The sequence below is a fragment of the Oryzias melastigma genome, linkage group LG10 (genome assembly GCF_002922805.2).
Source record: "Oryzias melastigma strain HK-1 linkage group LG10, ASM292280v2, whole genome shotgun sequence".
NCBI lineage: Eukaryota > Metazoa > Chordata > Actinopteri > Beloniformes > Adrianichthyidae > Oryzias > Oryzias melastigma.
The window spans coordinates 13,490,761-13,508,290 of NC_050521.1; the positions used below are offsets into that span (position 1 = coordinate 13,490,761).

The window sequence follows — 17,530 nt, forward strand, 5'->3', positions numbered from 1 at the left end:
CTTAAAGTTTTTTGTTTGTTTTTCATTAGTTTCTTACCACGGCTAAAATAAACTTTGCTGGAGCGGACTGAGAATCAAAGGCGGATCAGACAACTTCGTCAGATACAGCGGGTTCCAGGAGCAGCACAGTTACCATGGTAACGTGTTCAGACTGCAGGTTCCGAAAAAAAGTGGCAATCTGGAAAAGAAAGACTGTTCAGCCATCCAGACTGAGTAGAGAAGATCCAGTGACACACACCTGTTACTATATACTCACTTTTGGCTGAGGCGATATCAGGTGTCACAAGCACACCTGACTTCACAGCACACTTGCATGTGAGCCCACAGCTTTCACGAGCACTCACCACTTCAGTCGGCTTCTAGATCCAAAGAAGTCCAACATTTTCTTTTAAAGTTTATTTTTTTAAGATGAATTAAACTAGTTTCCTTTTTTTTTCTTTGCCTTGTGCTGGGATCAAAGAGTTGAAGAAGTTGCTGCTTTTCTGCTTTTCAGTGCCCAGCATGCAACACTGCCAGAGGCTGGACCAGAGACTTCACTCGCTCAGCGAGGAGATCAGAAACATGGTGAGTTTGATATGCAGAAACACAATTAAACACATCCATAAATAAATCCATTAAGCACGCTAGTTCTAGAAAATGTTGTTATTCCATTTAAGGTTAGAGAAAGATCAATGGAGGATGAATGACTAATATTCACTCAAAAGAGGTACTTAAAAAAGTAAAAAACCCAGATAAAGAAATAATTTAATTCAAAACTTCAAAGCTGTTTAATCAAAGCTCCATACGAGTGTAAACTTAATTTTAAGTAAACAGAAAGAGATGTGAGGAACAACAACTGCTAACATCAGCCATGGTGTTCTGCATAACATGTGACATTTCCATCTGTTCTTTTGCTTAGAGTGAGGAAAAGGAGCGAGGGGAGCAGGTGTGGAGGGAGCGACTGCAGCGCTGCCAGAGGCAACTGAAGGCAAAAGAGGAGGAGATGAGCCGTCAGTCCCAGTATTTTGAAAACTTTAAAACTCAACTCCATCACAAGCTCAGCTCCTACAGGGACAGGGAGCAGAGCTTACTGAAACGCATCTACAGTTTGGAAAAGCAGCTACTCGACATGACTGTGAGTGCCGCCACTGGCATGGCAACGATGAAAGGAGTCAGAATCACAGCTGGACCTGAGAAGCAGTCGGAGGACCAAGACAGGCTACCGACCATGAGAGGAGAGGGGGAAGGAGAAGAGCAGAAAAAAGAAGACAGCAGGACTTACTTCTTGCCGAGCGTGTCGTCCGATAGATCAAAAAGTCCGGAGGGGGATATAGAAAGCAAAGAAGCACAGGGGTCTTTAAACGATTCCAGGCTTCAGGCCTTCATTTTCAGCCTGCAGGAAGACCTCAGAGCGCTGCTGGAAAGAGAGGAAGCTGGGATGACTGAACGACGCGTCCTGATGGAGCAGCTTCAGGAGGCTCAAGAGAAGAACCAGCTCTTAGCCTGCAAAATGGAGGAGATGAATTCAGAGACTGACCAGCTGAGGCTGTCTGAAAAATCCCTGATGGATGAAGTTGAAGTTTTCCGAGAAGAGAACCAGAGACTTCTACAGATGCTGAAGGAGGCAGCTGACCAAACACATCTCCCCTCATCCTCGGACTCTGAATCTACCCGCTTGAGTCTTGGTGCCAACTGGCCTCACAGCAGCCACAATGTTAGCCGGGCGTCGTCTAACATGGAGATAGCTTCACTTAAAAACTCAGGAGAGGTGTGTAAGACATTGTTGCTATCAGCAGCTTTCATTCCGATCTCTGCTGTAGGACTGAATATACTGGGGAAAAATACATCAACAAGCTTTTATTGTACAGAAAAAATATGAAAATTATTTTAAGTTGCAATATTGAGACTCAGTCATTTCCTTTTTACCAAATATTTTAAATTAAACTGAGTTTGGACCAAAATTGGATAAATAGAACAGATTTTTTTTTATCTATCAGGTTCAGTCTATTTTTTGTTGCACACACATTACAGTAATTACCTCTAGTGAACAAAATAGAGTCTTAAAGATAATCGGTTTCAGTCTATGTAGGTTGTATTTTAATGGTTAAATGTAGAGTTTAAATATTTGTTTTGGTGTTTCTCTGCAGGTCCAACCTGCTGCCGATGATAGAAGACTTCAGCCTAATATAACCGCAGTGCCACCTATTGACCACCAGGGTGCAGCAGAGTATAAACAAAATGAAAAAGATTTCTCCTTGCCAGCTAAATGGAACAATCTGCCAAAATACAAAGCTCCTGTCCTCTTTCAACCGTTTTTCAACAAATCCAAGTGTCATTTACACTCACTTCCATTCACAGCAGAAACTTTTGGAGATTTTAAACGAGGGGATGTGGAGGAAAGTCTCAGTGAGGAATCAGATGCCTTGAGGAGAGCCTTTCAGAGCCTAGGGTTTGATGATGATCTTCAACAGCAGTGTGAGCACCTGAACATGGTCCTGCAACACAGAAAGGAGCAGATGAAGGTAGTGACTCTGGAAAATGCTGAACTGAAATCCCATCTCAGGAAACCAAGATGCGAGGAACAAACTGCATCACACCTGCAGTCTTCACGAGAAAAGGTTTGGCACGTTTTTGAAGTTCGAGAAAAACTTTAATCTTATCAAATATTTTAGTAAAACCTTGTTCTTTTTCCAGAGTACAAGTGTTTCATCCTGTAATGGAATTAATACTCAACAATCACCTCAAAAGGATTTCAGTTTTGACCTCGATCAAGATGATCTGATCCAAGCCCTGAACCAGGAAAACCGGGCCTTGGCAACCCGGATCCAGGAGCTGCTGGCTCACATTGAACTAAAAAATGAGGAGATCCAAAAAGAACAAATTCAACTGAGAGAAAAAATTTCCAAACTGGAGGAGAATGGCGTCAGGTTGGAGCTGGAGAAGCAAGAACAAAGCAGTTTGATCCTCGAACTGACCAGAAAAACAGAAGATGATCTAAACACCATATTGGAGCTTCAGCAAAAACTATCTGAAGCTGGAGATGGGAAAGAGGAGTCAGCAAGTGATGCAGTTCGGTGTCAGAATGACCATTCATCACCGATGTCGGCACATTTACTTCAAAACAGTCAAGAAGAGGATGCAGACAGATTAGTTACAAGTATGCTAAGCAAAAAGGAAACGCAGTTTATTCAAGAAACCAACTGTCTGACAAAAGCTCCTCTTGAAAATCACTTTTCATTTCAAAACAACTCAAATGGTGTGCATGTAGGTTTATTGACAGCTAAGGTGACCCAGCTCACTGATTTAGTCCAGAACCTCAAAAAAGAACAAGAGGAGCTAACTGGTAACTTAAATGACCTCAGAGAGCAGCAAAGCCAAGTCTCACTCTCTGTCCGAACACAAACAGAAGAAAAGCAGCAGTTAACTCGCACAATCTGGACACTAAAAGAGGAGAGAGATCGTCTAGTTGAGGCTCTGAATAATCTCAAACAAGAAAAAGAGAAACTGACAAAGTTGGTCTGTGTGCTGAAGGAGGAGAGAGATCAGGTGCAGAGATCTACTAATGCTCTAAAAGAGGAGAAAGAACAGCTAACCGAGTCTACAATTGATCTAGAAAGGCATAAAGAGGCAATAACAGAATTAATCTCAAGCAAAAAAGAGGAAGAAGATAAAATTATACAGATGCTGCAAGATTTACAGAAAGAAAGAGACCAACTAAGTCAGGCAGTGCTTTATTTAAAACAACAGAAAGACGAGCTGGGACGGTTTATTCCAAAAATTTCAAAAATAGAAACAAAGGAGGTTTTAATCAGCTGTTCGAAAGAGGAAAAGCAGACTTTGCAGATAAATACGGAGTCAAGAGAAAAAATAAAGAAAGTTCATCCTCTTTTTAGTGAAACAGAAGAGAATCAGAAGAAGCTGTTGAGCTCAGTCAGTGCTGGTGGGATAAAGATGGCTGCTGCCGGGACAGACGTTGATGCTGTGCCAAAATGTGAGACCAGGGATGACAGAGAAACACTCATTCAGGTATCAAAAGAAGAGTTTCTCTCTCAATGAGCTGACTTTTCTAGTATTTATGCTCTACTTTTTGAATGACAACAGGAGAAAAATGATCTGATTCGGGAAATTACAGCAGCAGAAGCAAAATTAAAAAACTCTCAGGAGGAACTGGATCGCTGTCGTTCAGAGGCAAGGTTCACACAACTTCTTTGTAGTTCTGACATATTGACTTTCTCCTTCTTTGTTTAAAAATAATTTCTTGCTTCATAGCATTCAACAGTTCCATACAAGACGCCTGAAAGCTTCACTAACCCGACGTGATTGTTTTCAGATAGAAAGGTTGTGCAGTGAACTGTGCCAGTCAGAAGCCAGACGGAGTGAAGGAGAGAGAAGGGAAGCAGAACAGATGATGAGACTGACGCATGCAGCCAGCAAGATGGAAGACACCACGAGGGACAATGAAAACCTCTCCACCCAGGTATGTCATCAGAGGGACTAGCCTGCCGCTTATACTTTTTCCTGTCCTACTTTTTCCAGAAATTCCAGTGTTTTAAAAAAAAATGGATTTTCTTATTGAGAAGCACAGACTCGTGGAATTAGAGTATCGTCTGCCAATGTTTCAGGTGAAAGAGCTGCAGGTCAAACTGAGCATCCTGCTCAGGGAGAAGACTGAAGCTCTGTTTCTGAGGGCACAGGCAGAGGAGCAGCACAGAGTTCTTGCTGCTCAGCTCAAAGCTAAAGTAAGAATTATGTGTTGTTTGTTTACTGTTTGCCATGGTATGATGCCTTCTTTTTTCAACTCATCTTGTGTAAAATCTCACAGACTGTTGCTCTGGAGGAGCTGAATTCTGAGTTCATAGAGCTGAAACAAGGACAGAGCAATAGGGATGATCTGAGCACAGCTCTGGTCTCTCTCAGATCAACTTACCAAGACATCAGAGCTAAGGTCTGTGTTTGCTGAATACTGTTTGTATATTAGTAATAACTAAATGTTATAATGTGACATTTTTCTTTTACAGTATGACAAACTCCTTAAAAGCAAAAGTCTGACAGATCTGGATGTTGTTCCTCTAAAGGTGAGGAGTTATAAGATTGTTACCCATCAGTCCTTTTGGTGCTTGTGGAGCCTGACAGACACTTTGTCCAATGATAGGCCAAGCTGTCTTCCTTGGTCCTGAAGTGTCAGGAGAGGAACGGCTTGTTACTTCAGATGATGAGGGCCATGCAGAGACGTGGCTGTATGGACCCAACAATCGCACAGCAGGTGGAGCATCTGCTCAGCGATGTTGCTCTGCAGGACTACTCGGCAGCTTTTACCACAACCAACCACCTGCAGAAAGAGGACTGCAGTCGTCGGTTCACACAGGAATTCATTACAAGTTTTAAAGGAAGTCCTCATCAAACCTGTCCATCGGGGTCGAGCTCTGTTTGCAGTGAAGAAAACAAAGATCAGTATGCAGAGAAGGAACAACAATCTTCAATATGTGTTGATGAGGCCTCAACAAACCCACAAACTTGCAGAGATTCTGCAGCTGATGTGGCTAAAACACAGAAGAAAAACTCACCTGATCACAGCCCACCTGTTAGAGAGCGTGCAAGTGTCCAAGGATCACCTGCACTTACCCTGGACACCAACAATTACAAGGTGACGAGATCAACAAACGTATAGGGCATTGTGTTTGGGTTTTGTGCACCAAAGAAATACTTTAGAGAGATACATGGACAATTAAAAAATAGAAAAGTGTCAGGATAGGTCCTTGAAGCATTTCTCTGGGTAAAACCTTTAAATTAAATGCAGTTCAAACATATTTTATGGATCCCTGACAGCAAAAGGGTAGTTCTTTGGAAAACCCTCAAAGTTTCATCCAACATTTTTAGTTTTTTAATCTTCAATTTTAACAGAGTATGTCCAATGGTGACATAAAAACAAGCATAACACTTGCGAAAAGGTCAAATGATGTACAATTAAAGACACAAAATGTATTTTTACATATGCTGTAAAATATATCTTTAATTGTGTTAATTTGCATGTTTTTTTACCCGCAGGTCTTTACTGCCACTGAACTGGTCCATGTAGGGAGTCGACCTGTGAAGCTTGAATTCAATCATGTGGACATGAAAGAAAAGTCCTCCTTAGATCCAGGCAGGCGGAAAAAATCATCACAGAGTCCCTCCTCCCCCACCTCTTCAATCGGCTCCAGCAGGAGGTTGAGTAGTCCTGAGAAGATCCTTAACATGCACGAGGAACTGCAAAGAACTCTGATGAGCAGCTTCCAGGTTTGTGATTCATGGCCGCTAAATTTTCAATTTTTCAACCTATTTAATCATCATTTCGATTGAAATTTTAAGACAAGATTATGTACAAGAATGTTTTTTTAATGTATCATGTGTTTTTTTTTTTTTTTTATTCAAGTCGTCAGAGTGCAGAGGCAGAGAGCAGCATCCCAGCAGGAGTCTGTCCCCTTCAAACACTGCAGATCACAACTCCTCCTCTAGTCCGTCTCTCCCAGCTCCTTTAAGTCCATTCAAATCTTTTTCAAAGTCTGACGCCTCCAATCAGTCAGCAACCCTTTTCACTGCTGTATCATCTAGATCTGCAAATTTTAGCCCTACCCATCACCTTAAATCAACCTTTTCTAAAACCTGTGCTCCTTCAAGCTCATATAACTACTCTCCTGCTTCTTGCAAAGGTGTAACTACATCCCCAAAGCAGACAAAGAAAATCCCCCCTCTCCCTGACCTGTTTACTAACCCACAAGCAGCCTCTCCTCCTCTATCGGCTTTGAGCTGCAATGGCATTGATCCAAAAATCACTCCTACGGATATACCTGCCCCTTGCACAACTAATGCCTCCAGGTTTAACATTTCCAGCATGACCTCAAGGATTTATGATGCACCTGCTGCTTTAACATCCACTGAATCCCCCATGAAGTCTCCCTATTCATCTCCTGAGAGCTTTCTCAAGCCTGCAAGAAGGTTTCCTGGTGCTCTGAAAGAATCTTCCCGATCCAAACCAGGTAATGTGCATATTAAAGACCTCAAAACTGCTCCAAATAGTTTTTTTTTCCCTTCATGTTTTTAATGGTTCTTTCAAAAACTTTGTCTGAATTAAAGTATATGAAAGAGTGTCAGAAAAGTATGAAAAAGCTGTTTTTTTTTTCTCAAAATGAAACACCCAAGAGCAGCTTGGTGTACACAAGCATTCATCTAAACTCTTTATTTTTACCCAGAAAATTACAAGCAACTTACAAATGTAGCAACTTGAACCGCAAATTACAGACAGAGCGGTGACGGCAACATTTGAAATCCTCGTAGAAAACATGAAAAAACTGTGTTTCTGTGCACGGATATGAGATCTCTGTTGTGTTTTTGGAAGAATATTAGTTTTCCTTTGCATTCTGCTGTGATGTGATTACACTGCCTCTAAATGAGCACTGCTCTGAGTGTCTGTCTCGCATTAGTGAAAATGGTGCAGAAAGTAGCTGTTTGATGATTCCCTTTTTATTGCACTCACACCACAGACTGATTTTTACCTTTTAATGTGTTGTTATGGCTTCGTATGAATTTCTGAATGTGCTGCGTCGTGTAGAATATGTTTAGTGAACGATGTAAGAAATAAGAAGGTAAATGTGAATAGGATTCTTCTCATGTTTCCCTCAGAAGCTCCTGCTGAGGTTCGGTCTGTTGAGGTCATTAAGACAGTGGGCCAGAGCAGCCTCCTGATTGGCTGGGAGAGGCCGGCGCTCGATGAGCTGGGCTGCAGCAATGGCACATTTGTGTACGGATACAGGGTAGGGCATCTTGAAAGATTTTAATTATTTTGATTTAAAGAAATCCTTTCTTTAGTCTTTTTAAATGCAATCTTTCCGCAGGTTTTTGTAAATGGAGACTTCCACAAATCTGTCATGAGCTCAGCGTGCACAAAGGTACTCCATTCACACTGAGCATTGCTGCGCCACGCAATCACTCGGTTAAACAGTTTATGGATTGTTTCCAGTGCATTCTGGAGAACATCGATCTGACCGCTCCAGTCCACATCAACCTCCAAACTCTGGGCTCCAATGGTCTCCGCTCAGACAGTGTCCACATCACATACAGGACGTCAGAGCACGACTGATTGTTTCCTGGTTACGGCTCTCACAATGGAACAGACATTCTGGTACGTCCAGTTTTAATTACCACCCCTCACTTTTTGTGTTATTGTCTCCCAATGGAAATGGAATGTTCTTAGTCTTATTGTGAAGGAAATCTGTCTCGACTGCATTAAGTTTGTGCGAGTCTCTATCTGTGTCAAGTATGTTTAGGAAAACAATCTTTACTTGGAAAATCTTTTTTTAAGCATTTTCATGTATTTTTGAGAAAAAAGAATTCTGATTTATTTTCAATATAGGAATTCATCATTTTTAATGAACATTTTACCATTTATAGTTTAAATCACTAGTTACATGAAAGCAGTTTTTCATGACCTAAATTGGTTTTAGATATGAAAGGTTGCAAAGAAATAGATATTACATAGAATCATGTTGAACAGGAAATTAGTTGATTCAGTGTTTTGGCAGTAAAACTGTTCGCTAGGTTGTCAAAAACACACTTGAAAATGTTTAGGTAAATCTCCAATAATTATGTGTTCATATGTTAGTGATCATATGTTGCCTTTCTGTCTTACTTTGTGTTTAGCCAAAGTGCCACCAAATCCATGGTGTCCAGAATGATCATCCTGACGTCCACTACAGCAGAGAGATGAAGTCCAGATGCTAGAGTCGCTTTTCATGCCAATCAGACAGAAATTCACCTGTCACTTGCCTTTTTTCTTTTTTTCCCTGTTCATGGAGACACAGCGACTTGCGTCTTATTCTCAAACTGATTACCTAAAGACGTCTGACACCTAAACTTGCTCTGAATTTAGTTTTTTCACCACACAGAGGAATCAGTTTCTGTCGTCTTCAATGAAAAAAGAAAAAGATGCAACAAACTGGAGGAAGGCAGCACTCTCTAACGAACAGGAAAGTCATAAAGCAAGAAGTCACTTCCCCTAAATCTACTGACAATGAAATGGAACAGCCTGCATCTGCTGCACACCTTTACACTGTGTTAAAACGTAGAGATTGTCCGTTGTGCTGTTCATCCAAGAGCCTCACTGCCGCCTCTCTGGACCTCCCAACAGAAAGAGTCAATGAATACTTTCATTATCTGCATTGAAAGGTTTTTGCGCTTGATTTTTACACATGAAGCCAAATATGTGATGGACGACTCACTCCAAAGATTAGCTTCACTCTTCTAGTAGATGCCTATGGGATTTCTGTCGAACACAGATGTTAGATATAATCTATGTTGTGAGATTTGCACATGCTCATCAAAGTCTAGGAGAAGAAATTTTAACAAGAGATTAACTGGGGTATTTTTTGTACAGAATCTTTAAAAAAATGCCAATATTTCACACACTGTAATGTCTTTTTTACACACCTTCTCGATGTCAAATTGCACATGCGTTTTTTTAATTTTATAAACGCACAGCACCTGTTCTTTGACGTTGTTGTTCACTGCATGCAGGACTTTGAAGTGATCACGATGCAGCAGAAGTATTTTTGATACTGTTGATTTCTCATAGATTCCCATCAACTATACAGTTAATAAATGTTTAAATGATAAAAATGTTGTCTGGTTTTTCTCTTACAAACACCAGATGGCAATCAACCACTGACTGTTCAGAGAGCTTCAACATCTCACTATAACATGTTCGCTTCAGAGCTAAGCTTGCCAGGTGTGGATTGAATCTCAGCTCCCCTATTTCCTCTACTTCATGAGGAATGTCTTCAGCTTAACACCTGTGCTCCGTTTAAGACATAAAATGGGCGAAAAGCAATATTACTGATGAAAATTAACTTTTTTTTTTTTGTTAAACTGGTCAGATTTTTACAAAAACAGAACACATGTCTGTGTGAGCTTCAAATGGGTCAACATGCTGGCCTTATAACCACATTAGTGAACTTTTAAAAAGTCTTCTTTAAAGCCCCACTCCAGTCATGTTTCGATCAATTGTAAAAGTTGTATTGTAGGACATATTTTCTGCAGATCGGCAGGAGTTTATTAGAAATTTGCCTCTGAGTTGTGTGTGGGACTGTTGGTGGGGAGTAAGCCTGCAATTATTTCCCATCATTCCTTAGTTTACACTGTCCTGCTAGCTTACAGCCACTAGCAACCCCAACCGAACATTAGCGGTGCAACAAAAATGAAAAATTTGAGCTTTCTAGCTGCACAATTTTGAAACAGATGTTATTTCAGATAAAGAAAACAACGTTAATAGATCTGTTTGTCTTCATCAGAGAGGATCTAATGGTCTTCCAAATATAGTTTAAACGCAAAAACTACAATGTTTTTACAATGGCATTTTTTTATCTGCTCCTTATTCACAACAATTTGGGAGAAATAAATAGTCAGAAATGCAGGTTTACTCTTACATTTCTATAAATTTGTCCTCCACTGTGAAAAAAATGCTACAAGAACATGTTAAAAACACCAAAAAAACACAACTTTCATTGAGAGAGTACAGAGAGAACAGTTTGTAAAAAAAAAAAAAAAAAAAAAAGCTGTTCTTTGTGAAATTGCCCCCAAAGCAGTAACTGTTGAAATGATTGTGCATGAAAATCCCAATAGATCAGCAAATCTACATTTCTTTGAAGTTTTTCTGGCGTCGGATGGAATTTATTCTGCTTTAAAAAGCACAACCTATTGCCTGCTTATTTCAAACATGTAAAATAAAAGAAGAAACTGAATGTCAAACACAGCTTTATCTTACAGTTGATCATGGAGGCCAGATAAGCTTCTTCAGGGGGAAATTGGGCACTTTAAATAAATTTAAATATCCTCATGAGCTTATAGATATACTTTAGATGTCTTGTTTTTCACCTATCAAGTGTAAGTGAACACTTTCCTCCCCCAGACGGCTTCACACCCATTTGCACCTTAAATTGTGTGACAACATCTCACATGATGAATGTGGACAAATAACTGTCCCTCACGAGAACTGAACTTCAGCCTTAAGAGCTCGGAGCTGAAGCAACCAAATATATTTTTTGAAAGATTTAATATCTGTTTAAACATTTATCTTATTGCATTTATTATTCTGTATGCTTTGATTAGTAAATCTCTTAGTGAACTCAAGTCAAACTGATCGTCGTCTTTAAGGCACTAACAGAAGAACCCCGATGAAAACTGCATTATGGATGCTTCTGTTTTTTAAATGGACCTAAAGGAGCTCATTTGGACCTATTGGACTCCCCTTACCCTCTCCAGGGAGACTCGCCTTCATTATTAACACACACAACAACACACATGACGCATAGGAAGCTGGAGTTACTACCAACCCTCTTTAAAGTCACTCATACACACGCCGCCCGTCCAACTGACACACAGTGTGCGTCCCACAGACGGGCCGCCTCTGCTCTCCCTGTGCGAGTGCCACAGGGCACGTTTCAGCCTCACAGGAACATTTCAGCATCTATAGAGTGTGCACATATGCAGACAGCTGCCACCAGCAGCGGGGGGCTTTCTGGAAAAAGATGAGAAAGAAGAGAGGGGGGATAGTATGCTGACTGAGGTTGTAATTTCACCCAGAGGCCAACTTGTCACTCCATCACTGCCACGGACACCTTTAGCATCCTCAGACTTGACTGGTGGTGACTTGGACATTAAAAGGAAATTGTGGTGCTTTTTTTGTTTTTTTGTTTTTTTAACAACTGTGCAGCATCTGTGTGATGCTGATACCATCCCTGCTGTGTTGATACGACAGTGCAAGAAATATTTTGAGTTGATGAGAAAACTTTTTACATTAAAAAAAACGACCAGCTGTTGAGAAAGAGAAAGCATGTAAGTGGATATGTTTCCTATTTTAGAACGACATGGGTGTCTGCAGCTGTAAATGCCTGTTACATTTGGAAGCAAATTACAAACTATTTCTAATTTAATTCCGACCACTTCCTATATCCTATTTTTTTCCTCCTTCCATTCATTTTCTACACACCAACTTCAAAAGCATCATATTGCCGCCTTCTTCCTTTAAGACCTTTTCAACGCTTTATTACAGCTGTGCATCATGAAATTCCATCTCTCCCAGGCAGGTTAGTTTCACCCCTTTTTCCATTCAATTTTCTTAGCATCCTCATCTCCCATATTGCGTTTAAGCCACTCCCCCTACCTACCAGGCTGAGAAAATGGACATTCATCACTTTTAGGGAATCTATGCAGAGGCAAACATCAAACAGAGCAACATCTAATTTAGGGGGAAGACAAGCAATTAGCTGCCTTTACATCCTTGACTCTGCAAAAACAAGGCTTATCTCATTAATCATGAACAATGGGGGCGGTAATCGAAAAGCATGTTTATGCAAATTCCACCACACGGTAATCTACTTGGCTTTAATAGCCACAACAGTGTTTGTGCACAATTCCCTCTGTTCTTCTCACCCTTTCAATCATTCCACTTGTTTTTGTTTTTCCTCCCCTCTGCTGTTGGGTTTTACTTTTTGTTTTTTGATCCGTTTTCATGTCAGTTGGTCCAGTGCGCTGCGCTTCCTTTTGGACAGGCCAACTTTAAATGCTGTGAACAAGTATTGATCTCCGTCTCTGCAGAACCTTTCACTTTGATGGCTCATAACCCTTGGATGGTATGGAACATTGACTTTTACATCCCTTCGCCTTCCTCCTCCTCCTCTACCTCCTTTCTCCTCCTCTTGGCAAATTCTCCATCTCATTTCCCTTCTCTGTCATCAATTCTCTCCATTTCTTCTGTTTTTATGCCTTTCATTTGCATGTTTATTGTTCCACCACTTGCCTCTCTCCCTCTTCTTTCCCTCCTATGAAGTCTGTTTTGATCTGTTCTCTAATTTTTCTTCCTCTTAACTTTTGCATTATTGTGCAGCTTCCTTTTCCCTTTTCATATTTTTTTTGTCATACCCGTCGGTCCTGGAGCCAAACATGATTCAGGACTAAATATAGCACAGAAATACCTTACGCGATTATCTTCCCTGATCCTCCTTTTCTTTGCTCCTCTCGCCAAAGCTCCTCTTTTTACTAGGATTTCTTCTTTATTTTGACACAGTCTCTCTGGAGTTATGAGCTAGTTTAAGATGATATCACAGTCTAAAAGCAAGAATAGATCAGTTGTCTAAAAGGGTTTTAAATATCCACTGTAGTTATAGAGGTTTATTAAACATAGTTTTCAAGGAGAACATTTTTACTTTTAGTTGGCAAGATTACTGCTTAATAATACTACTAACTTTTAGAATGAAAGTTATAACCAGTTTAGATTTAGTGACCAGTTTAACCCCTTAAAATAGGGAATACAAAATTTGAAAAGACATTATTTAGAGTTGTTTTTTTTGTAGAATTATCACACAAAATTGTCAACCTTTTTGCCACAAAATATTCCAATTACTTTTTTCATGACAAAATTGATCTTTAACTATATTTTAATGCAAACACAAATAATGCAGAATATTTTCACAAAGAATAGAAAAAAATGATTCATCAAATGATGATAAAAAATGTTCAGTAAGGATCTTTGTGACTTTTTGTTGTGCGTTCTGGGCACAGATTGCGCTTGGTGCAGGATGGAGCTGTCCATTGTCACTGGTGCTGAAAGTGGATTACTGTTTTCCCTCTAAAGTGGGGGTTGAATTTGATAAGCAGGAGGAGGGAAAAAAAGAAAAGAAGGAGGATAAAGAAAAGAGAGAAAACCAAGAGGGGTTCATAAGATTGCTTCATTACTTCATTCCCACAGGCTGGCAACACACTGAGGAGAAGTTTCTTGGAAACTTGAGGGGTAGGAACACCTCTGACACACTGTAACTGTCTCTCTTGGATAATGAATTTAACTCTTTAACTCCCCCTCCCCTCTGTTTCTCACATCCTCACTCTCCTTTCACTCACAGCTCACTCTCTGCTTTGGACTCCCTCTGTGGTGGAGCAGGACTGGGGGAGGGATTGTTGTGGGAGCTTCTTTTTCTCCCTTTCCAGCCATTCAGGACCAAATCCACAGGAGTGAAAGGATCCCCTCTGTTTCCTTCATGAGGAGAAGTTTTTGCATCTGTCAGTTTAGACTCAGTGCTGCTTTTGGAGACGACTGTCCTGTTCAGGGCCTGCCAGCCAACTGAGTCGGGATGGCGGGTTGTACCAGGCGCTGCAAACGGGGACTTATCAAGTTTGCCTTGACTCTTCACAAACTGCTCACTGGAACTCTTAGTAAAGGTACGTAAAGGCTGAATGTTGCGTGAACTTAGTGCACGTTTCTAAAGTTGTGAGCATCAGAAAGTTTCTTAAGTGTTGTGGAGAATAATGTGTCAAACTTGCAAATGATCTCTAGAAAACAACATGTTTAAATAGACTGAAATGTTAACTTTAGTTGCTAAAACTAATTTCTTCCCCTCTCTCCATCCCCACTATTGTCTGCCTTCTACTTAGTTCTGTTTTATAAGTTTTCCAAGCGGTCGGAGTGAAGGAGACAGCAATGAAGGGAGTGAGGAGCTAATAGAGAGCAAAGATGTGCTTAATCCAGGGAAAAGTGCGGGACCGTGCTCTTGTGATGAATGTCAGCAATAAAACATGTCGCTGTGGCAGCAGGAAAATGGAGCTGCACACGCACGGTCCTCGGAGGAAGAGGAGCATTTTAATATCGTGATGCATTAGTTGTTAGTCTGGGGGTGTGTGTTAGCTGTTCATGTGTGAGCATGCATGGGTAAAGTGGTACATTTGAAATCGCATTCTGGATATTGAATGGAAACAGACAGAGCCTCTGTGTGATGTGGAGCAGGCAACACACACACACGGGACCAGCTGTCATTTTGTCCAGAGGGATGGGATACATCAAAGATCTTAGTCACACACATACAGTCGATGCACAAAGAAATACTACTAAACCTCTCCAGGAGACGGCTACTATGAGTAGCTCTGCCCTTAAGGTCGTACACACGTTAACGTCATGACCGAGCTCCTGCTGAGGGTTCACTTATGTAACAAATGACCCTTTACTAGATCATCGGAGCCACATAGATGCTCTCTTTCTTTCAATAAAACAAAATACTGATATGTTAAAAACGTGTATGATACACATAGAGGGAAAAAAGATGGGTTAAACAAAGCCATTAAAACGCCCACACAAGCTATAAATGAGCTGCAGGTCTGAGAGATCTGGTTCTGCAAAATAAAAGCTCTGTGAACACAAAAGCACACATGTTCATCCACACACACACATTTGTGCGTCTGCTCTTTTTCAGAGCACTGCTCAGAGCTACATAAACGGTCAAAAAGCCAAAGTCAAGTGCAGAAATACAAAGATGCTAGCTCCTTACAGAGAACTTCAGTTCTGTGCAAGGTGTTTAAAATCTGAAAGGAAAATTCATCTTTTGTTGCTGCTTTCTGGCTTTTGAACAATATAATATTACACCAATTGCTTCACACTTCCAAGCATGCTTGACTGACCTCGTTGACGCGGTTTTTGTGGAGTTCTCACAGACTGACTGGCTTCGCTTTTCTCCACTTTCACACAATTTACACATCAGAAATAGAATCATTTAAATTTGTTTGTGAGGCCATTTGACATAAGTGGAAAGTTGAGTTGATCTGATACTTTCTAATGGTGTCTGATTGACTTATGCTTTTTTTTTTGAAAAACACATTTCCAGAGAAGAATAAAAACTGAAAGAAAAAACAGTGTAACTTTTAGAACTTTAACTTAGCAGGCTCCCCTTTAAAAACAAATATATTTTGAATATTTTTTTATTTTAAATTTGCTTTTGAATCACAAATAAATTATAGAAAGTTACAAGTTTTTCTTTCTAAATTTTAACTTAAGGAAAATAACGTAAAAATAAATAAATTGTTGTGAAATTTGTTAAGTACCAGGCATTGTAAATGTTATACTTTTTAAAGCTACTTGTCTTTACTTTAATACTTTTCTTAAAACATAGTCTCTTTTGTAGTCAATATTTTTGAATAATTTGTTTTATCAAATAACTTTTAATAGATAACAGTAAAATAATATTTTTGTTGCAATGAGAAATATATTTTTTCTACAATTGTCTATTGAAGTAACAGGGACCTCTGCTGGTAGCTATGAGATAATACAAATCAACTGTCAAAAGAAAAAAAAAATCATTAATGATTATTAAAGTTTCCTTACACTGTCCCCAAAGATCTGCTTTCAAATACATCTTGCCTTTTTTGAGCTTAGCTTCATTCTTTCAGTTGCAAGCAGATTGAAAAAATGTTTTTTTTCCCCCTCTTTTATTTTCTTTGCTGCTTCAGTCGTGGATTCCTCCGGAGCTTTGCTCCATCTCTGAAAACCCCATAAACATCTGGTCAAGCGTCACTAGGCTGCACACAGCATGGATGTTTTCACTTATCATTGCCATGCAGCTTGCCCTCTGGCACTTCCTGCTGCCAGCCTGCAGTTTTTTGGGCACACTTGATGGCACCTGATGACAACCTTCAGCCAACAGAACGCCAGTCAGTTAAAACGCTTCTGCATCCCATCTTGTCTCTGCCAAGGAAACTTCAAACCTAAAAAAAGTATTTTTCTTTAGGAGAATAAAGCTACATGTGATGTTAACATTTCCTGCTCTGCACCTCAATAGAAAGAAATGGCTTCTAAGGAAAAAATATTGGAATATTTTAAATCCAGTCATGTTACCCAGTTATTTTTTTATTGATAAAAGCAAACATTCAAATAAATTATATTTTATCAATTTCTACTCCTATTTGTAATATCTACACTGTGCAGCAGAGGGCATCAGTTTACTTTCCTTGTTTGTGTTTACAGACACTTTAACATTTATTCTCTCAGGGGCCAGAGCTAGTACAAGTAGAGACTTAACTAAATAAAGTAAAAAATATGAGGAGTCTCTGAGGATTTTCCCGGAGAGACAACTCAATCTGTGATGGCTGATGCAAAGGCTGTTGTGTTTTTTTTGTTTTGTTTTGTTTGAGTGTGTGCCGCTGAGCTGAAAAAGGCTGTCACTTTGAATTCCCCACAGGGGACGCGGCAAATATGCAATGCAAAAATGCAGTTCATGAGATTTCATACCAAGAAGACTCGCCAGGGAGGAGGTGCCATCCTCCAAACGGCAAAGGCAATCTGTCAACATCTGCAGACAATTAACACTTCAATCTCTTCAATCTGAAGACAAGAAAAAAACAACAGGACAAAAATCCCAGAAGGCATTTGAATTGAGTTTGCACAAAGTGCTATTTAAAGAAGAAGATTAGCTGCAGTTAGCAGAAAGTCAACTGGAGCTGAATTTTTACTTGAGCAAAAGCTTTCCGTCATATGAATCCAAGCACAGCCTCTAAAGGAGAAAAAAGCTGTTTAAACAAGGGTAAGTCTTCAGTGATAAAAAGTGTTCACCCGGAGTGGACAGAAGATTAAACAACCCTGCTAAATGTGTCGTCGGTGCATGGACCTGAGGGGCCCAGGTTGCATGGAGGTGGTACGGTGCTGTTTTTCATCCTATGACAGACAGTATAAAATTGTGGGTGGCTGGCAGATCGTTCAGGGAGG

The 17,530-nt window shown here is 40.1% G+C and overlaps 1 protein-coding gene across 1 annotated transcript; it reads left to right on the top strand.

Moving 5' to 3' along the window:
• The first annotated feature begins 328 nt into the window (after nt 1–328).
• Nucleotides 329–9,630, top strand: LOC112153149 (early endosome antigen 1). Its single transcript, XM_024283110.2, has 16 exons — nt 329–564; nt 899–1,747; nt 2,127–2,597; nt 2,674–4,005; nt 4,081–4,167; nt 4,310–4,456; nt 4,602–4,718; nt 4,802–4,924; nt 4,998–5,054; nt 5,132–5,623; nt 6,025–6,255; nt 6,392–6,995; nt 7,639–7,769; nt 7,851–7,904; nt 7,976–8,137; nt 8,656–9,630. Exons 1-15 carry the CDS (start codon nt 502–504, stop codon nt 8,093–8,095), a joined length of 4,878 nt encoding a protein of 1,625 aa, XP_024138878.1. The 5' UTR covers nt 329–501; the 3' UTR covers nt 8,096–8,137; nt 8,656–9,630.
• The last annotated feature ends 7,900 nt before the right edge of the window (nt 9,631–17,530 follow it).